The sequence below is a fragment of the Lutra lutra genome, chromosome 10 (genome assembly GCF_902655055.1).
Source record: "Lutra lutra chromosome 10, mLutLut1.2, whole genome shotgun sequence".
Taxonomy (NCBI): domain Eukaryota; kingdom Metazoa; phylum Chordata; class Mammalia; order Carnivora; family Mustelidae; genus Lutra; species Lutra lutra.
Genome location: NC_062287.1, coordinates 69,752,715 through 69,769,753, shown reverse-complemented (window position 1 = coordinate 69,769,753; position 17,039 = coordinate 69,752,715). Strand labels below are relative to the sequence as shown.

Below are 17,039 nucleotides of genomic sequence, written 5' to 3'. Positions count from 1 at the left end.
ACTTTTTCTTGTCAAGCACAGACCAACAATTCAAGAAAATTTTGTCTTTTTAACAGAGAGAAAAGTAGAATTTCAATCTGATACCACTGTACTTTTAAAGGAATTGGGTTTATTTATTTATTTATTTTTAAAGGATTTTATTTATTTATTTGACAAAGAGATGGAGAGCACAAGTAGGTAGCCAGCAGGAAGAAGGAGAGAGAGAAGCAGGCTTCCTGCTGAGCAGGGAGCCCGATGTGGGACTCAATCCCAGGACCCTGGAATTGTGAGCTGAGCTGAAGGCAGATGCTTAAAGACTAAGCCACCCACGTGCCCTTCAGTTACTTTAAATACCAAATTATGTTCCACCTGGGTCCAATTAAAAGTCAATCAATTTGTTCCCCACTGTCATTTTTTACTGGGGACACTGGTGAGGAAATCTGAAGTGGATGCTGTTAAGTCCCAAGGGGTGCTCTTCGCTTCCCTGCAGAGAGGGAAGGAGGAGCCAGTGGTGCCAGGGGCACCCAGATGGAGTAAGAACCAGTTAGGCAGGCTGCGACCAAGATGGTGCAGAATTAGGTGGGGAGGGGAAGGCAGATAAAAGAGAGTACAGAGAAAGAGGTCTCCCGTTCCTAAAGTCTGTCAGCTTGGACAGATGAGCAGACACAGGTTTTCTATCCTTAAATCTTGCCATCCGAATTGTTTCCAGTAGGTTAAAAGTCATCCCAAGAGAGAGTTCCTGGGAACTGAAAAGAGAAGGGCCATTACCAAGAAAATCCCGTGCCAACTCATGGGTAGTCCCCCATTCACAGGGAGGTCAGAGGTTCTGAGTGTCAAAGCATCGGGAAGCATCCCTCAAACAAAATCGCTAAGATCACCACCAGTTGTAAAGGTTCTGTAGGAGGGAGGCCTGCCCCCGCACACCCCGCTTCCCCATCACATTTTAGACTACAATGGGCGCTGGCATATGGAACATGAGTTTGACTTACTGTGAAGGTCCCACCCTGAAGTGAAGGCCACAAAGAACTCACCATTTTTAATCCATGGAAAACACTAAGAAGAGTTTTAGAAGAGGAAATTTCCCAATGTTGTGACTTAAGTAGTTAGCAGAGGACATTGCCAGAGAACAGTAAAGATAGAAATCCATCATGATCCAGGCGACATCCCAACACATTAAGTCTTTATAGCCAGCTTTGCTAGGAAATGGACCCCCACTGGGTTATAATTCAGTCGGGTACAGGTTTCGGCTGTGAGGGTCTTGTAGCCAGAAGTGGCTAGACCACAGATGTGGAGGAGATCACAACAGACAATGAAGAGGAAAACTCACACAGCAGTCTTAAGATTGGCAGCCATCCTGGTGACTGAGGTAGCCATCCCATGCCCAACTTTGTATAAGGGCAGGAATAAAGAGAGGGCATCAAGTTTCTGGGTCTTACTACCATTCAGGCCAGGTTACTACCAGCCAGAAGGCAGGCAGGCTTCTCCCCATAGAGTAGCCAAAGCTAAATGATTGCAGCCTGAGCAATCAACACGAAAGTTTTGCAATAAGACCATACTCCACGAAAAACCCCTGGAATGAGAGTCAAGGGAGAGGAAAGTACCCACCAAGTTGGCACCGTGGCTCAGAGTCCAGATGAAAAGACTCCAAGCCCCATGTTCCAGCACCAAATGACGAGTTTTTGGAGTAGTGTTGTTGGGGTCTGGAGATGATGGCCAAGAAAGAATTCTTGAAAAGATTATTTTATTAAAGCACAGGGACAAGACCCGTGGGCATACAGAGCTACTGCACCGGGGAATTGGGAGGAGCAACTGATTATATACTTTGGGGTTGGAGGAAGTAAATATAAGGGAAGTTCCAAAAGGATGTTCATGTTAAATACCTGAGACTTTGCTATTTGTCAAGCCAAGGTTATTCTTCTGTCTAGAAAGGCATTCACATTACGACAGTTAGGAGCGTCCTGGAACAATGTTATACTCTGCGTGCCTAAAGTATTTGTCAATGGGTTGCAGGTTATAAGGACATTTAATTTTGTCTACATTTCTTTCTGCCTGTTTCCTACACAAGCACCATCCCTAAGCAAGGGCAGATTACTGAGTTCTCTGTGATTGCCAAGAAGTAACCAGTTTGGGAAGACCAGAAAGGAGTGAAAAGATACATGATTAACTCAGGTTACCTGAATGTTGTGAAATCACAATTCTTAGAACACATACAAAAAAATCAATGCGTAAAGTGAACAAATGAGTAAAAAAGAAGAGATAACTTTTTAAAATATTGATGATTCAGTTCTCAAGTGTTAATTCTTAAGATCGGCAGGTTCAGGACTGAGTGCTCATAACCTTTGCAGTTTTTTCACTCTTAAATATTTAAGAGTTCCTAAAAGTTCACCTCCAGAAAGGGCTGGGGTCAAGGGAAGAAGGATCCTTCTATCCCAGGGACCAAAGTTGCGCAGTATTCCGCAAGCTCTGGGTTAACACCCTGGAAAGTCTCTCACGCTCCACCTCGCCTGGAGCCACGCCCAGATCCAAAGAGTAGCACCCGCCTCCTGCGCCTAGACTCTGAGCCCACCAGAAGGGGAGCCACTGTCCAGTGCGGCCAACCAATGGCCAGGGAATGGGGGCGGGACCTGGGGGGTTCCGACCAATAGGAATGCGGCGGGGCAGGAGGGCGAGCCTGATCCAAGGTGGCGGGGTTCGTAGCCCCAGCCCCGGCCGGGCTATGTGGAACCCTCCGGGTGCTGCGGCATGCGCCGCGGCGCTCGGAGGCGCCCTCTTCCTGCTGCTCTTCGCGCTGGGGATCCACCAGCTGCTGAAGCAGAGGCGGCCGACTGGCTTTCCCCCCGGGCCGTCGGGGCTGCCATTTATCGGCAACATCTACTCACTGGCCGCCTCCGGCGAGCTTCCCCACGTCTACATGAGAAAGCAGAGCCAGATATACGGCGAGGTACAGCCCGACGGGCTGCGGGTTGGGAGGGCCCGGGCCTTCCTCAGGGGTGAGCTTGACGGCCGCTCCTGGGCCCGACCTGTCGAGACGCCCCTTCCGCCCTTCCGTGTACTAGCGACTTGGGCAGAAACGGGCTTCCGGGGTCGGGGTGGGTAGGAGTCCCACTGGAGGCCGCGCCCCGCCAGGGGAACCCCGCCCAGCCAGGACCCCCACCCTTCCGACGCCTAGCGGGATCAGACTGGTAGCCTGTGGCAGTGCTCGCGCGCCTGCGCCGTGGGTCCCGGGTCCCGCGGGCGCCAAGGTTGTGCTCCGCGCCTGCGCAGTGGGGCCCCGGGCTGTTCGGGGTGTGGTATTTTGTTTGCTTGTGGGGGTTTTTTGTGTTTTTTGTTTTTTGGTCGGCTGGTGGGTGCTAGACATGTGTGCGGTTCTACCCGTGGTTTCTCGTGAAAATGAGACATCCAAGTTCTAGGTCCAGATTAATGTTAATCTAAGGATGACTGGTCTAGGCGTCTACTGTGGGTATTAGAAAGCGCAGGTGAAGGCCCCAGGCCAAGATAGGCTCTGGAAAATAAGTATGAAAGAGCGAGTGAATTAATGAGTAAAAATCGGTGCGGAGTCCTACCACGCAGTGAGCAGTGTGGGCCCGACTGGGCAGGAGCATCCTCAGAGCAAACACTGGGACTGCGCCGCTGGGGGCCAGCCTCCCTTCCAAGGTGCCCTGACCTAAACTCACAACAGTCCCGCCGAGCTACCTCCGGCCTTTGCAGAGAAGCAAAGTGCAGCAGAGAAATGCTGAGGGACTTGCACACAGCCGCGCCGCTGCTCCCTGCAGAGCAGAAGGCCAGAACTCCAGCGTGTGATGGGAAGCGTGTCTTGACCTCAGAAGGAGACAGAAGTTTCCAGGGCATTGGCGCTGGCCGAGCTCACCTGTTCTGTATTGAATCCATTCGTGCCTTCACGCCTGTGCAGCAACAAGCCAGGCTGTGCCAGGTGCTGAGGATGCGGTGAGGAAGGCAGACACTGCCTGATGTTAGGGAGCAAGAGCCCCGGGAGAGAGCGCGACTCTAAATATCGACCACAAATTGTGAGTGCTCTGAAGGAATAGTATAGTGTTGCTGTTAGCCAATTGTGGGATTTCAGGTTGGGGCTTAAGTCTTTATTTAAACCAGTGTTTAGGGGCGCCTGGGTGGCTCAGTGGGTTAAAGCCTCTGCCTTCGGCTCAGGTCATGATCCCAGAGTCCTGGGATCGAGCCCCGCATCGCATCGGGCTCTCTGCGCGGCAGGGAGCCTGCTTCCTCCCCTCTCTCTCTCTCTCTCTCTGCCTGCCTCTCTGCCTGTGATCTCTATCTGTCAAATAAATAAATAAAATCTTTAAAAAAATAAAAATAAAAAATAAACCAGTGTTTACAGGAATTATCCTAGGTTTCTGCACCTCTCTAATGGTTGACATTGTAAAAGGGCTTTAAAGTAGTCTTAGGTAAAGCAGATGTATATAATTCTTACATTTTATTGTCAACCTTCCAGTGCTCTAGGAATGAATGGATTTCTTTGATTGCCATTGAATGTATATGATCTCTGGCATGTTGGTACCATAATATTCTCATAATATCCTAGAGAGAATTCTAAGGTGTGGAAGCATGAGACTAGAAGTTGAGTCCTCTTGTCAGGTAAAACTCAACTTTTCTCTGAATTTTAATTTTTCCTCATGAGTAATGATAATAATTAGAACCAGTAAACGGCTATTTTCTTTGTTATTAATTGCAAAAGAATTTATTAGACCTATAATGTAAAAAGTATCTTTAAACCAATTATGTAAAATGCTGTCTTGCAGAATAGGAAATTGATTGTTTTGCTTATATTCCCTGTGCTGTACACTTTATTCCCATGACTTATTCCATAACTGAAGGGTTGTACCTCCTGCTCACCTTCATCCGTTTTGTCCACCCACCCACCCTCTCTCCTCTGGCAACCACCAGTTCTCTGTATTTATGAGTCTGTTTCTGCTTTTGTTTGTTTTGTTTTTATATTTTACATATAAGCGAAATCATATGGTATTTGTCTTTTTCTGTTGGACCTATTTCACTTAGCATAATAGCCTCTGTGTCCATTCATGTTGTCATCTTTTTTAAGGCTGAGTAATACTCCATTGTGTATGTATACATTATATTTCATCTTCTTTTTTTTAAGTTTTTATTTATTTGTTTGACAAAGATCACAAGTAGGCAGGCAGAGGCGGGGAGGGGGAAGCAGGCTCCCCATCTTCTTCATACATTCATGTATTGATGGACATTTACATTGGTTCCATATATTCGCTATTATACTTATTAATGCTATAATAAACATAGCAGTGCATATATCTTTTTGAAATAGTGTTTTCAGTTTCTTTAGACAAATACCCAATAGTGGAATTACTGAATTGTAAGCTATTTTTTTAAAGATTATTTGAGAGAGAGAGAGAGAGGGTGCATGGGCCCACACAAGTTGGGGAAGGGGCAAAAGGAGAGGGGAAGCAGACTCCCTCCTGAGCACAGAGTTGTTCCTGAGGTCACTATGTAAGTCAAAACCAGGAGTCAGACACAACTAACTGAGCCACCCAAGTGCCCTGTATACTATTTCTAATTTTAATTTTTTGAGGCACCTCCATACCGTTTTTGCAGTGGCTGCAATTTACTTTCTCACCAACAGTGTACAAGGGAACCTTTTTCTCCACATCTTTGCCAACACTCATTATTTCTTCTTTTTGATACCAGCCATTTTTTTTTTTTTAAGTAGGCCCCATGCCCAGCGTGGAGCCACTTGGGGCTTGAACTCACAGCCTTGAAATCAAGACCTGAGCTGAGATCACGAGGAAGGACTGATCCACCCAGGCACCCCAGATACTAGCCATTCTGACAGGTATAAGGTGATATCTTATTGTGGCTTTGATGTACCTTTCCCTGTTGATTAGTGATGTTGAGCATCTTTTCATGTGTCTTATGATATGTGTATGTCTTCTTTGGAAAAGTGCCTATTCAGGTCCTCTGCACATTTCTAATTGGATTGTTTTTCTCGTGTTGAGTTGTATAATTTCTTTATATATTTTGGATATCAGACTCTTTTTGGATATATCATTTGCAGATATCGTCTCCTATTCAGTAGGTTGCCTTTTCAGTTTTTTGTTGCTGTTGCTGTTTTTGTTTTTTTATTGGTTTCCTTTGCTGTGTAAAAGTTTTTCTTTTGGTGTAGTCCCAATAGTTTATTTTTGCTTTTGTTTCCCTTGCCTGAGGAAACCTATCCATAAATAAATTGCTAAGGGAAATGACCAGGAGATTACTCTCTATCTTCTCTTATAGGATTTTTATGGTTTCACGACTCACATTTAGGTCTTTAATCCATTTAGAGTTTATTTTTATATATGGTATAAAAAAGCCTTCCAGTTTCATTCTTTACATGTATTGGTCCAGTTTTCCCAGCACCATTTGTTGAAGAGACTGTCTTTCCTCCATTGCATATTCTTTTCTCCTTTGCTGTAGATTAATTGACTATATAATCGGCAGTTTATTTCTATGCTCTCTTTTCTGTTCCAATAATCTGTGTGTCTGTTTTTGTGCCAGGATCATAGTATTTTGATTATTATATCTTTGTAGTATATCTTGACATCTGGGATTATAATACCACCAGTTTTGTTTTTCTTTTTCAAGATTGTTGTGGCTTTTCAGGGTCTTTTATGGTTCCATACCAATTTTAGGATTAATTGTTCTAGAATTTCTAGTTCTGTGAAAAATGCTCTTTGTATTTTGATAGTAATTCATAAATCTTTAGACTGTTTTGGATAGTTTGGACATTTTAAAAATATTGGTTCTTCTAATCCATGAACATGGAATATCTTTTCATTTGTGTCATCTTCAATTTTTTTATTAGTGTTTTATAGATTTCAGAGTACAAGTTTTTCACCCCCTTGGTTAAATTTATTCTTGGATATTTTATTATTTTTGGTGCTATCATAAATGGAATTGTTATATTAATTTCTTTTTCTGCTGCTTTGTTATTAGTTATGCCAACGCAACAGATTTCTGTATTTTTTTAAAAGATTTTATTTATTTATTTGACAGAGAGAGAGAGATCACAAGGAGGCAGAGAGGCAGGCAGAGAGAGAGAAGAGGAAGCAGGCTCCCTGCTGAGCAGAGATTTCCCCATGCGGGGCTCCATCCCAGGACCCTGAGATCATGACCTGAGCCGAAGGCAGAGGCTTTAACCCACTGAGCCACCCAGGCGCCCCAGATTTCTGTATATTGATTTTGTGGTCTACAACTTTACTTATTCACTTGTTACTTCTGATAGTGTTTTGGTGAAGTCTTTAGGGTTTTCGATGTATGGTATCATGTCATCTACAAATAGTTTTACTTCTTTCTTACCAATTTTGGTGCCTTTTACTATTTTTCTTATTTGATTGCTGTGGCTAGGACTACCAGTGCTATGTTGAATGAAAGTGGTGAGAGTGGACATCCTTGTCTTGTTCCTGATCTTAAAGGAAAAACTCTTAGTTTTTCACCATTATGTGTGATGTTAGCTGTGGGTTTGTCATATATGGTCTGTATTATATTTAGGTATATTCCCTCTAAACCCACTTTGTTGAGAGGTTTCATTGTGAATGGATGTTGAATTTTTTCAAATGCTTTTTCTGCATCTATTGAAATGATCATATATTTTTCTAAGATTTTATTTATTTATTTGACAGACATAGCCAGAGAGGGAGCACAAGCAGGGGGAGTGGGAGAGGGAGAAGCAGGTTTCCCACTGATCAGGAAGCTGCACGCGGGGCTTGATCCCAGGAACCCGGGATCATGACCTGATCACGAAAGGCAGAGGTTTAACGACTGAGCCACTCAGACACCCCTGATCATATTATTTTTATCTTTCATTTTGTTTATGTGGTGCATCACTTGGATTGATTTTTGAGTATTGAAACAGTCTTGCATCCCCAGAATAAAAAGAAGGAGAGTGCACCAAGAAAGGCTTCGTAGAGCATGTTCCCTAAAGACTTGGTATGGTAGACAGTATGGCAGTGAAGGGAGGCATTTCAAGTGAGAAAACAGCCCAAGCAAAGGTTGAAAAGTGGGAGACAATTGTTTATCAGTTTTCATCAGTGGCTCTTTTCTCATCCCTCTCTTACTAGCCCGTCACCAATGGTGTTCTGTAGTAGTATATTTAGATGTATGTCCCCATATTCAACATACAGTTATCAGTTACCAGCATCTGCTACATACTGTCCTAGGTGTGAAGATATATAGTAAACAAAACAGTAGTAAAAATCCCTGTCCTAGTGTAGCTTACATTCTCCTGGGTGCCGAGGTGGGCGGGGAGGAGATGGACAATATAAATAGAATAGGTAAATCTATAACACATCAGAGTACAGAGTGTGAAGTCAACTAAATTAGGTGGGAGGAGATGGAGAAGGCTAAGGGGTAGAATTTTAACTGGGGGTAGAGCAGGCCTCACCACAAAGAAGACATTTGAGCAAAGCCTTAAAGGAAATGAAGGAGCAAACTCTAGAAATAACTGGGGAAAGAACATTCCAGGCCAAAAGAACACAACGGCCCTGAAACAGGAGGATGTCGTGTTGAGAATCACTTATAAAGAAACAAGTTGAGAGGCTGTTGTGATAACATGGGGGAAAATGAAGGTGACTTGGATCAGAGTGTCAGGGATGGAAGGGTAAGAAATTGCCGTCTCCTGCTTATATTCTGAAAATAGGAGCAATGTGATTCGAAGCAGTGATGTGGAGTTGGGGAGAAAAAGAGAGTCAACACAGGCAGTTTGGCTCCTGAACAGCTGGAAGGATGGATGGAGTGCTCATTACCGAGACACTGAAAAATTGTGGGCAGAGCTGGTTTGCAGGGAGGGGAAGAAACTTGATGACCACAGACTGACTTCTAGAAGGGAAGGAAAGTGTTTCACAAACCTTTACTGAAAGTCCTTGAAAACAGCATATACTAGAGTAGATGCTACTTCAAATGACAGTTTCCCCAGTTTTACCCTCAAATAGGGGACCAAATATTTGAATGAAGGTAGATTGTATAACAGCTTTCTCAAGCCATGGCTCCTCCTTGGTCTTTGTAATCCAGTGTCCATACCTGGTAGCTTCCCCCTGCAGTATGACTCTCCGGGTTTGTTTTTGCTCCATATTAACACAGCTTTCAACCCACGGGGTCTTCTACCATTCTTGTGAAACCACCCGTCTCTTTTTTTCTTGCATTGGAACAACTAACTGCCTGTTCACTAATGCCATCCTTTCCTGCGGTGATACTTGTGATTTATTATAAGAAATACATACTTGGGGGCGCCTGGGTGGCTCAGTGGGTTAAGCCGCTGCCTTGGGCTCAGGTCATGATCTCGGAGTCCTGGGATCGAGCCCCGCATCGGGCTCTCTGCTCAGCAGGGAGCCTGCTTCCTCCTCTCTCTCTCTGCCTGCCTCTCTGCCTGCTTGTGATCTCTCTGTCAAATAAATAAATAAAATCTTTAAAAAAAAAATACATACTTGGTTTTTGTTTCTTCCCTTGGAATTTCCTAAGTGTTGAAACTAATAAAGGTGTCTTTTGTTATTCGTGACAAACCCTTTTCAACCACACCTGAGTTTATGCTAATGAGGTACTTTTTGGACAGTCCCTAAAATGGGAGTTTATTGCCAGGAGAACCAATCACGATTAGAGGGTTCGAACTCTCAGTCATACCCCCACTACCTCTGGAAAAGGGAGAGAGGCTGGAAGATGAATCAGTCACCAGTGGCCCATGATGTAGTTAATTTTGCATAGATAATAAACATCCATTAAAAACCTCTGAATTAGAGAGTTCAGAGAGCTACCATGTTGGTGAATGGGTAGAGGTGAGCAGAGGATAGAAAGCATGCCTGGGCAGAACCTGGACACTCCACTCCCCTTTCCCCATACCTTCCCTATGCCTATCTTCCATACGGCTGTTCCTGATTTTTGTCCTTCTATAATAAACCGTTAGTCTAGTAATGCTTTCCCTGAATTCTCTGAATCACTCTAAGATATTAATGGGACCCAAGGAGGAAGTCGTGGGAACCTCTGATTTATAGCCTGTTGGTCAGAAGCACCTGGACTTGCTAATGGCATCTGAAGTGGGGACAGGGAGCAGTCCTGAGGGACTGAACCCTTAACCTGTGGGCTCTGACACGATCCCTGGGTAGATAGTGTTAAGAACTGAGTTAAATTCTAGGATACCTAGCTGGTGTCCCAGAATTGCTGAGGTGTGGAAAACCCACACAGCTGGTGTCAGAGAGTTGAAGTAGAGTGTTGAGATTATAGGAGACACAGGAGGAGGCATTTTCCCTTTATATCTGTTAAAATTACACTTCTGGGAAATGACTTTAAGACCATTCCATTACTGCTTTGGGAACTGAAAGAGTCCCACTTTTGCTCAGCTAGTAGCCCTTCTTTTGGCACTGAAACTCTTCTTACACTGCCACTTTTGACTAATGCACTGCTTGTCACACGTAGTCCATGCTACTTCCCCAAGGTTCTGGACATTTCTACTGCTTGGTTGGCAGAGCCTTTCCCTATGCCAAAGACTCTGTTGTTCAGCGGGTGCTTCTGTTCCTATTTGGAGGTCTTCACCACAATTTTTTTCCTGTCATCACGTCTGCTGAACTTCTGTTCCCCGTTAGACTTCCTATTTGGGATTTTTCCCCCAAACTAGTGTAAACCATAGTTAAAACTCCTTTACTTATTTGCACAGAGATGAGGGTTGACTCAGTATTTTGGCCCTAAAAAGCTTTCAGCCAGACCCTGAGAGAGTCTTTGCACCCCACTGATAAAGTAGTATTGTTCGCTCATTGGACTAGCTAGAGTAGACTACGGGAGGTGTTCTGTTGTAAGTGAACCTGAGCTGAAGTTCATGAGAAGCTCCAGCAAGACATAGGATGGATATTCTGTCTTGCCTTCCTCTTAGCTGAGGGGCACCCGCCTGAGCCAATGTGGTAAATGCCTTTTCTCCAAGATCAGATTCCCTTTGGGGCCAGCTGTGTTAACTTCATGAAAGTCAGGGACCCAAATAAAATGAGCCTTATTATAAGACATTTATACTTCAAAGTTATCTCTCAGGTAACCCCCTCCCCTATCTAAGCCTGGAGTAATGAATAATATAGAGATGATGCTGCTTCCTCACTTATCTTGGAAATAAAAAGAGATTCCTAGATCTCACTGAATGCGTTGAGTTGGAATGAATCTTAAGAGCATCCGAAGCAGGGCGCCTGGGTGGCTCAGTGGGTTGAGCCTCTGCCTTCGGCTCGGGTTGTGGTCTTGGGGTCCGGGATGGAGCCTCGCATTGGGTTCTCTGCTCAGCGGAGAGCCTGCTTCCCCCTCTCTTTCTGCCTGCCTCTCTGCCTACTTGTGATCTCTCTCTCTCTCTGTCAAATAAATAAATAAATAAAATATTTAAAAAAAAAAAAAAAAAAGCATCCGAAGCAAGTATCATATTTCCTGCGGCTACCCTGAAGCCCAGAAAGGTTAAGGGTTCTGCCCAGGTTCCTATATTTGTTTAATAACAAAGCGTAAACTAGAATCCAGGCTTTCTGAGCCCAGTACTCTCTTCCTTATACCATTTATAAGATTATGTTTTCAGGCACTGACCGGGTAATGAAATCATCATGGTTGCTATGCCTTGTACACAGAAGGCACTCAGAAATTGTCAGTTGAATAATACATCCTGCCATTTTCAGGGAAGTAACAAATACTGGGAAAACTGGGCTTAGCACTTGTGGATTTCCATAGTTTATTTCTCCATTTCTCTGTTTTGTCATTTAAATGTTGTTTTTCTTACCCAAGTTTTGTAGCAACATGGACGGGACTGGAAGAGATTATGCTGAGTGAAATAAGTCAAGCAGAGTCAGTCAATTATCATATGGTTTCACTTATTTGTGGAGCATAACAAATAGCATGGAGGACAAGGGGAGATGGAGAGGAGAAGGGAGTTGAGGGAAATTGGAAGGGGAGGTGAACCATGAGGGACTATGGACTCTGAAAAACGATCTGAGAATTTTGAAGGGGTGGGGGGTGGGAGGTTGGGGGCACCAGGTGGTGGGTATTGTAGAGGGCACGGATTGCATGGAGCACTGGGTGTGGTGCAAAAATAATAAATACTGTTATGCTGAAAAAATAAAAAAAATTTAAAAAAAATGTCAAAAAAAATAAAAAATAAATGTTGTTTTTCTTTTCTTCTCAAAGATCTTCAGTTTAGATCTCGGAGGTATATCAGCTGTGGTTTTAAATGGCTATGATGTAGTAAAGGAATGCCTTGTTCATCAAAGTGAGATTTTTGCAGACAGACCATGCCTTCCTTTATTCATGAAGATGACAAAAATGGGAGGTATGTTTATTTTCACCTATTTAGTTAATTTTGTGGGGACACAGACACTCATCTCATAGTATCCTCCTTTTGCTTTGAGTATTTCCACAACACTGACACCTCATCCAGGCTTCCTTAGCCTCTCCCAGGGTTACCTTGGTAGTAGCAAATGCCTTTAATGGAAGAAAATCTGTCTTCTAAAATCTAGAAACAGAAACAGAAAATTTCTGATCCTATAAGGATGATTTTCAGTTGTTTTCCTAGTCCAAGATATATGCAGTGGTTTTTCTTTTGCAGATAAGACTTATTGTAATCGTTAGATAATAAAGTCACTGGGTTTAGTTCATCTAGGATGAATTACAGAGGACTGTCTAGTTTCTTGTGGTAGGAGAATTACAGGTCTTTTCTGCCTGTCCCCAGATAAAAAGTAGGCAAGCTTTATCTGCTGACAATATTCTGTGGCAGGGAACAAGGTCTAGTTTGAGTTTTAGAGAAAGATAATTTGGAGAAGCATGACTAACCATCCTTTTTTACTCTGTAGCATTTTCAGGTGTTCCATACAGGAATGTAGGAATGATAAAGTTGTTTTAATACTTTTTTTTTCCCCCAGGCTTGCTCAATTCCAGATACGGCCGAGGATGGGTTGATCACAGAAAATTAGCTGTAAATAGCTTCCGCTGTTTCGGATATGGCCAAAAGTCTTTTGAATCTAAAATCTTAGAAGAAACCAAATTTTTTATTGATGTTGTTGAAACATACAAAGGTAGACCTTTTGACTTTAAACAGTTAATAACAAATGCTGTTTCAAACATAACCAATCTGATCATTTTTGGAGAACGATTCACTTATGAAGACACTGATTTTCAGCACATGGTTGAGTTATTTAGTGAAAATGTGGAATTGGCTGCCAGCGCCTCAGTCTTCCTGTATAACGCCTTTCCATGGATCAGCATCTTCCCTTTTGGAAGACATCACCAGCTGTTTCGAAATGCAGCTGTGGTCTATGATTTTCTCTCCAGACTTACTGAAAAAGCTTCCATCAACAGAAAGCCTCAGTCACCTCAGCATTTTGTCGATGCTTATTTAGATGAGATGGATCAAGGTAAAAATGACCCATCATGTACTTTCTCCAAAGGAAACCTCATTTTTTCCGTGGGTGAACTCATCATTGCTGGAACTGAAACTACAACCAATGTGCTACGGTGGGCAATTCTTTTCATGGCCCTTTATCCTAACATTCAAGGTGAGGGTCCTCTTGACTGCAGGGCTGTCCTACACCTAGGGCTCACACAATGTTTTAGAGCCTTTGGCTATCTATGTACAAAACATTTTATTTAGGAATTTCTGCTGTGCTAGCCAAGAAGAAAAATATTCCATAGTTATAGAGTTTTATATCTGTTCTCTCAAGTCATGTAAGAACCTCAGAGATAGGTCTTATTATGCCTGTTTATAAAGGAGGGGAGAGGCTAAGTAGCTGATTTGCCCAAGCTCAGCCCCTGGAGTGGCAGAGCAGGGGCCTGAACCCTGCTTTTTTTTTTTTTTTTAATATTTTAAATTTTTTATTTTTTATAAACATATATTTTTATCCCCAGGGGTACAGGTCTGCGAATCGCCAGGTTTACACACTTCACAGCACTCACCATAGCACATACCCTCCCCAATATCCATAACCCCACCCCCCCTTTTTTTTTTTAAATTCAAGTTTTATGTTTCATTATTTCCCTTGCCGAGAGTGATGTTATTCCAGTTGTAGATTGATTTAATTTTTATTTTTATTACTTTTAGTGTGTTTTTCACAACGAAGATACTCAGAACATTGGTTTCTGGTGGCACACAATATATAGCATATTTTCCTATGCTATAGATAGTGAAAAGTGCTATATGCTATAGAAAGTGAAAAGATAGTGAAAAGTCTGAATCTGGCTGTCACCATACCTTGTTGACTTACTATAAGTTATCCAAAGGGAAATGACTTTGGATAGAATTCTAAGAATTGCATAATAACTTGAACACTTTTTCTCTGACAGGACAAGTTCAGAAAGAGATCGATTTAATTATGGGACCCACTGGGACACCTTCTTGGGATGACAAAAGCAAAATGCCTTATACGGAGGCAGTTTTGCATGAAGTTTTAAGATTCTGCAATATCGTGCCATTAGGGATTTTCCATGCAACCTCTGAAGATGCAGTTGTACGTGGTTATTCCATTCCTAAAGGCACAACAGTAATTACCAACCTTTATTCTGTCCATTTTGATGAAAAGTACTGGAGAAACCCAGAAATATTCTCTCCTGAGCGGTTTCTGGACAGCAGTGGGTGTTTTGCCAAGAAGGAGGCTTTGGTTCCTTTTTCCCTAGGTAAGAGAACTTTCACAGGGATACAACTGTAGGACCGAGGGTAATGATGATTGAAGATGTATGACATCTCAATCAGAACCCTTCTGCTGTAGAATTAAAGATTCCAACTCTGAAAATACAGCAGTGATTCTGGCAGGACAGATTGGTATAATTAGACGTCATTGACACCAGTTTCTACTCAACAGTTAACTCAGTAACTAGAAAGAAAGTGTTGAGAAGGTCTGGCTTCTTCTGAAACTTTTTTGCTTGTGGATTTTGGCTTGTAATCAAAACCTGTAGAGCTAGAAGTCACTAACAGGTAGCTTGAGAAACTGAGACGTGGGGGGAAGAAATGACATCAGAATTTGAAGTGCAACTGAAACATAGCTTTCTTGGCTCCTTGTTTATTGTACTTCATCTCCAAAAATATTGCTTCTGTGGTGAAAAAGTACACGGACCACAAGACCCATGGAAGACGGACTGGAAAGGGAACTCTTCCTTTCATTGGGAAAGGGTCACTTTTAGTTTTTGAAATGAAATGCACTTCTGGTCTATAGAACAAAATGGCACGCCTGAGATATGATCTTTCGTGGCATATCGTGGGCTGTGTTGCAGCGTGCAAGGCAATTAATAAGCTTACAGAAGTCCATGATACAAGAGAAGGTAAAGAAATGGGCTCTGGGAGCTGAAGTGCCAGTTGTTATTCCTTTTAATAAGCATAACTGCCTCTAACTTTCTTTTAAATACCAGATTTCCTGAATGGTACCCATATAGGAGATATAAATTTTGGTAAATACTATGGATTTTTAAAAATTATGTCTGTTCTTTCCTGTTTAGGGAAAAGGCATTGCCTTGGAGAGCAGCTGGCTCGGTTGGAGATGTTCCTGTTTTTCACAGCATTGCTCCAGCGGTTTCACGTGCATTTCCCACACGGGCTGGTTCCCGATCTGAAGCCCAGATTAGGCATGACATTGCAACCCCAGCCCTACCTCATCTGTGCAGAAAGACGCTGAAAGTGCATGGACATCTTGTGGGAGAATGTTATCTGGTTGCCTTTTAGCCCTGAACCTTGTTTATCTAATCAGTGTGTGTGTTTGGACAAAAAGTCACAGCATCACAAAGCCAAACGAACACAGACATGTCTTTGAAAATAGTACTAAAGCAATAATAAGCATTAGCTGTGGCTTTTTCCAAGCTTTTGTGACTTCTAAGGTGGAATTATCTGTGGAGGAAAACAAAGGTGCAAATGACAGATGTTGCTTAAGTAGGCCAGGCCATGGATGCCCTGAGCACCTGGTACCCCTTTTCGTTTCTTGACTCCATCTTGCTCTTGTCCAGGGGGCTTTGCTTCCAAATGCCAATGCCAGTTCCCTTCAGATAAGATATTATCATTAATGGGTAGTGTGGTAGGAGTCCAGTTTAATAGCGGACTAAAGAAATTAGAACCTAAATAAACGAGTGTGGAGTACAGAGATATTTTAGACATAGTGGCAGTTAGTAGAGGAAATATCTATGTATTTAAGGAACTGCCAGTGCTTTCAAAACTTGCTCCCTATTATGACTGCATAAGAATTACCTTGTTCTTATTACAAATGAGGGTCCCTGTGCCCCGGGTATTCACCCTACCACCAGTTCTATAGAAGGAAATTACGGTAATGTAATTATAATAAAAAATGATACTCCAAAAGTAATTATTCTTTATAGGCACAGACATTTTTCCTAGTACCATTTTTTTTTCCTAAACCATCACAGCTCTTAAAGATGGAATCATTTTACCTTTTAAAGGTCTCCAGCCATTTCCTTGGGTTACTGTTATTTTTCTGAAGAGAATACTGTACAAATCCAAAAAACATGCTGTAGAGCCCGGGTAAATGTGTACGTTGGGACACTTGAGGATGATGGACTTCTAGTAGTAATGATGCCAGGAAAATAAGCGTGAACTGTGACTGTCCTGCTCAAACTGCTATGTATATTCACCCATTTATAGTTGTTGTAACGTGATTTCTTCTAATGTTATACATCAAGGATTTCTGCTTTTGTAACTTGGCTCATGAATAGTTACAGCCTTAGAGTAAATGCATTTAACAACGACTTCTATTAAGAATATGAATTTAACTTGGGGCACCTGGGTGGCTCAGTGGGTTAAAGCCTCTGCCTTTGGCTCAGGTCATGATCCCAGGGTCCTGGGATCGAGCCCCACATCGGGCTCTCTGCTCAGCGGGGAGCCTGCTTCCCCCTCTCTGTCTATCTGCCTCTCTGCCTACTTGTGATCTCTGTCTGTCAAATAAATAAATAAATTTTTTAAAAAAAGAATATGAATTTAACTTTAATATTTTCAAGTTTCTGTGTGATGAATCAGGAGTCTTTGCATCTCTGACATATTAAGATGTTTCTGGTTGCAAGGGGAAAAAGTCCTGGGCAAATTTACTTGAATGATA

General features: G+C 42.7%; 1 protein-coding gene across 5 annotated transcripts; it reads left to right on the top strand.

The window, feature by feature from the left end:
• Window positions 1–2,611: 2,611 nt before the first annotated feature.
• Window positions 2,612–16,429, top strand: LOC125079613 (vitamin D 25-hydroxylase). Of its 5 annotated transcripts, XM_047693393.1 has the most exons (6): window positions 2,803–2,920; window positions 4,445–4,587; window positions 12,145–12,286; window positions 12,876–13,508; window positions 14,293–14,622; window positions 15,439–16,429. In XM_047693393.1, the coding sequence occupies exons 2-6, from the start codon at window positions 4,558–4,560 to the stop codon at window positions 15,612–15,614; spliced, it is 1,311 nt and encodes a 436-aa protein (XP_047549349.1). In that variant the 5' UTR covers window positions 2,803–2,920; window positions 4,445–4,557; the 3' UTR covers window positions 15,615–16,429. The 5 variants fall into 5 exon arrangements, with proteins under 5 accessions (XP_047549347.1, XP_047549351.1, XP_047549348.1 ...); XM_047693391.1 differs by lacking the exon at window positions 4,445–4,587 and having other exon boundaries at window positions 2,612–2,920; XM_047693395.1 differs by lacking the exon at window positions 4,445–4,587 and having other exon boundaries at window positions 2,622–2,920; window positions 12,876–13,028.
• The last annotated feature ends 610 nt before the right edge of the window (window positions 16,430–17,039 follow it).

What these genes read in the sequence shown, in the direction of transcription:
- LOC125079613 (XM_047693391.1), top strand. Translation starts at nt 2,627, where the DNA reads ATGCGGCGGGGCAGGAGGGCGAGCCTGATCCAAGGTGGCGGGGTTCGT. An exon ending in GAAGATGACAAAAATGGGAG is followed by an intron (nt 12,287 to 12,875) that starts GTATGTTTATTT and finishes TTTTTCCCCCAG; the next exon opens with GCTTGCTCAATTCCAGATAC. An exon ending in CCTTTATCCTAACATTCAAG is followed by an intron (nt 13,509 to 14,292) that starts GTGAGGGTCCTC and finishes TTTCTCTGACAG; the next exon opens with GACAAGTTCAGAAAGAGATC.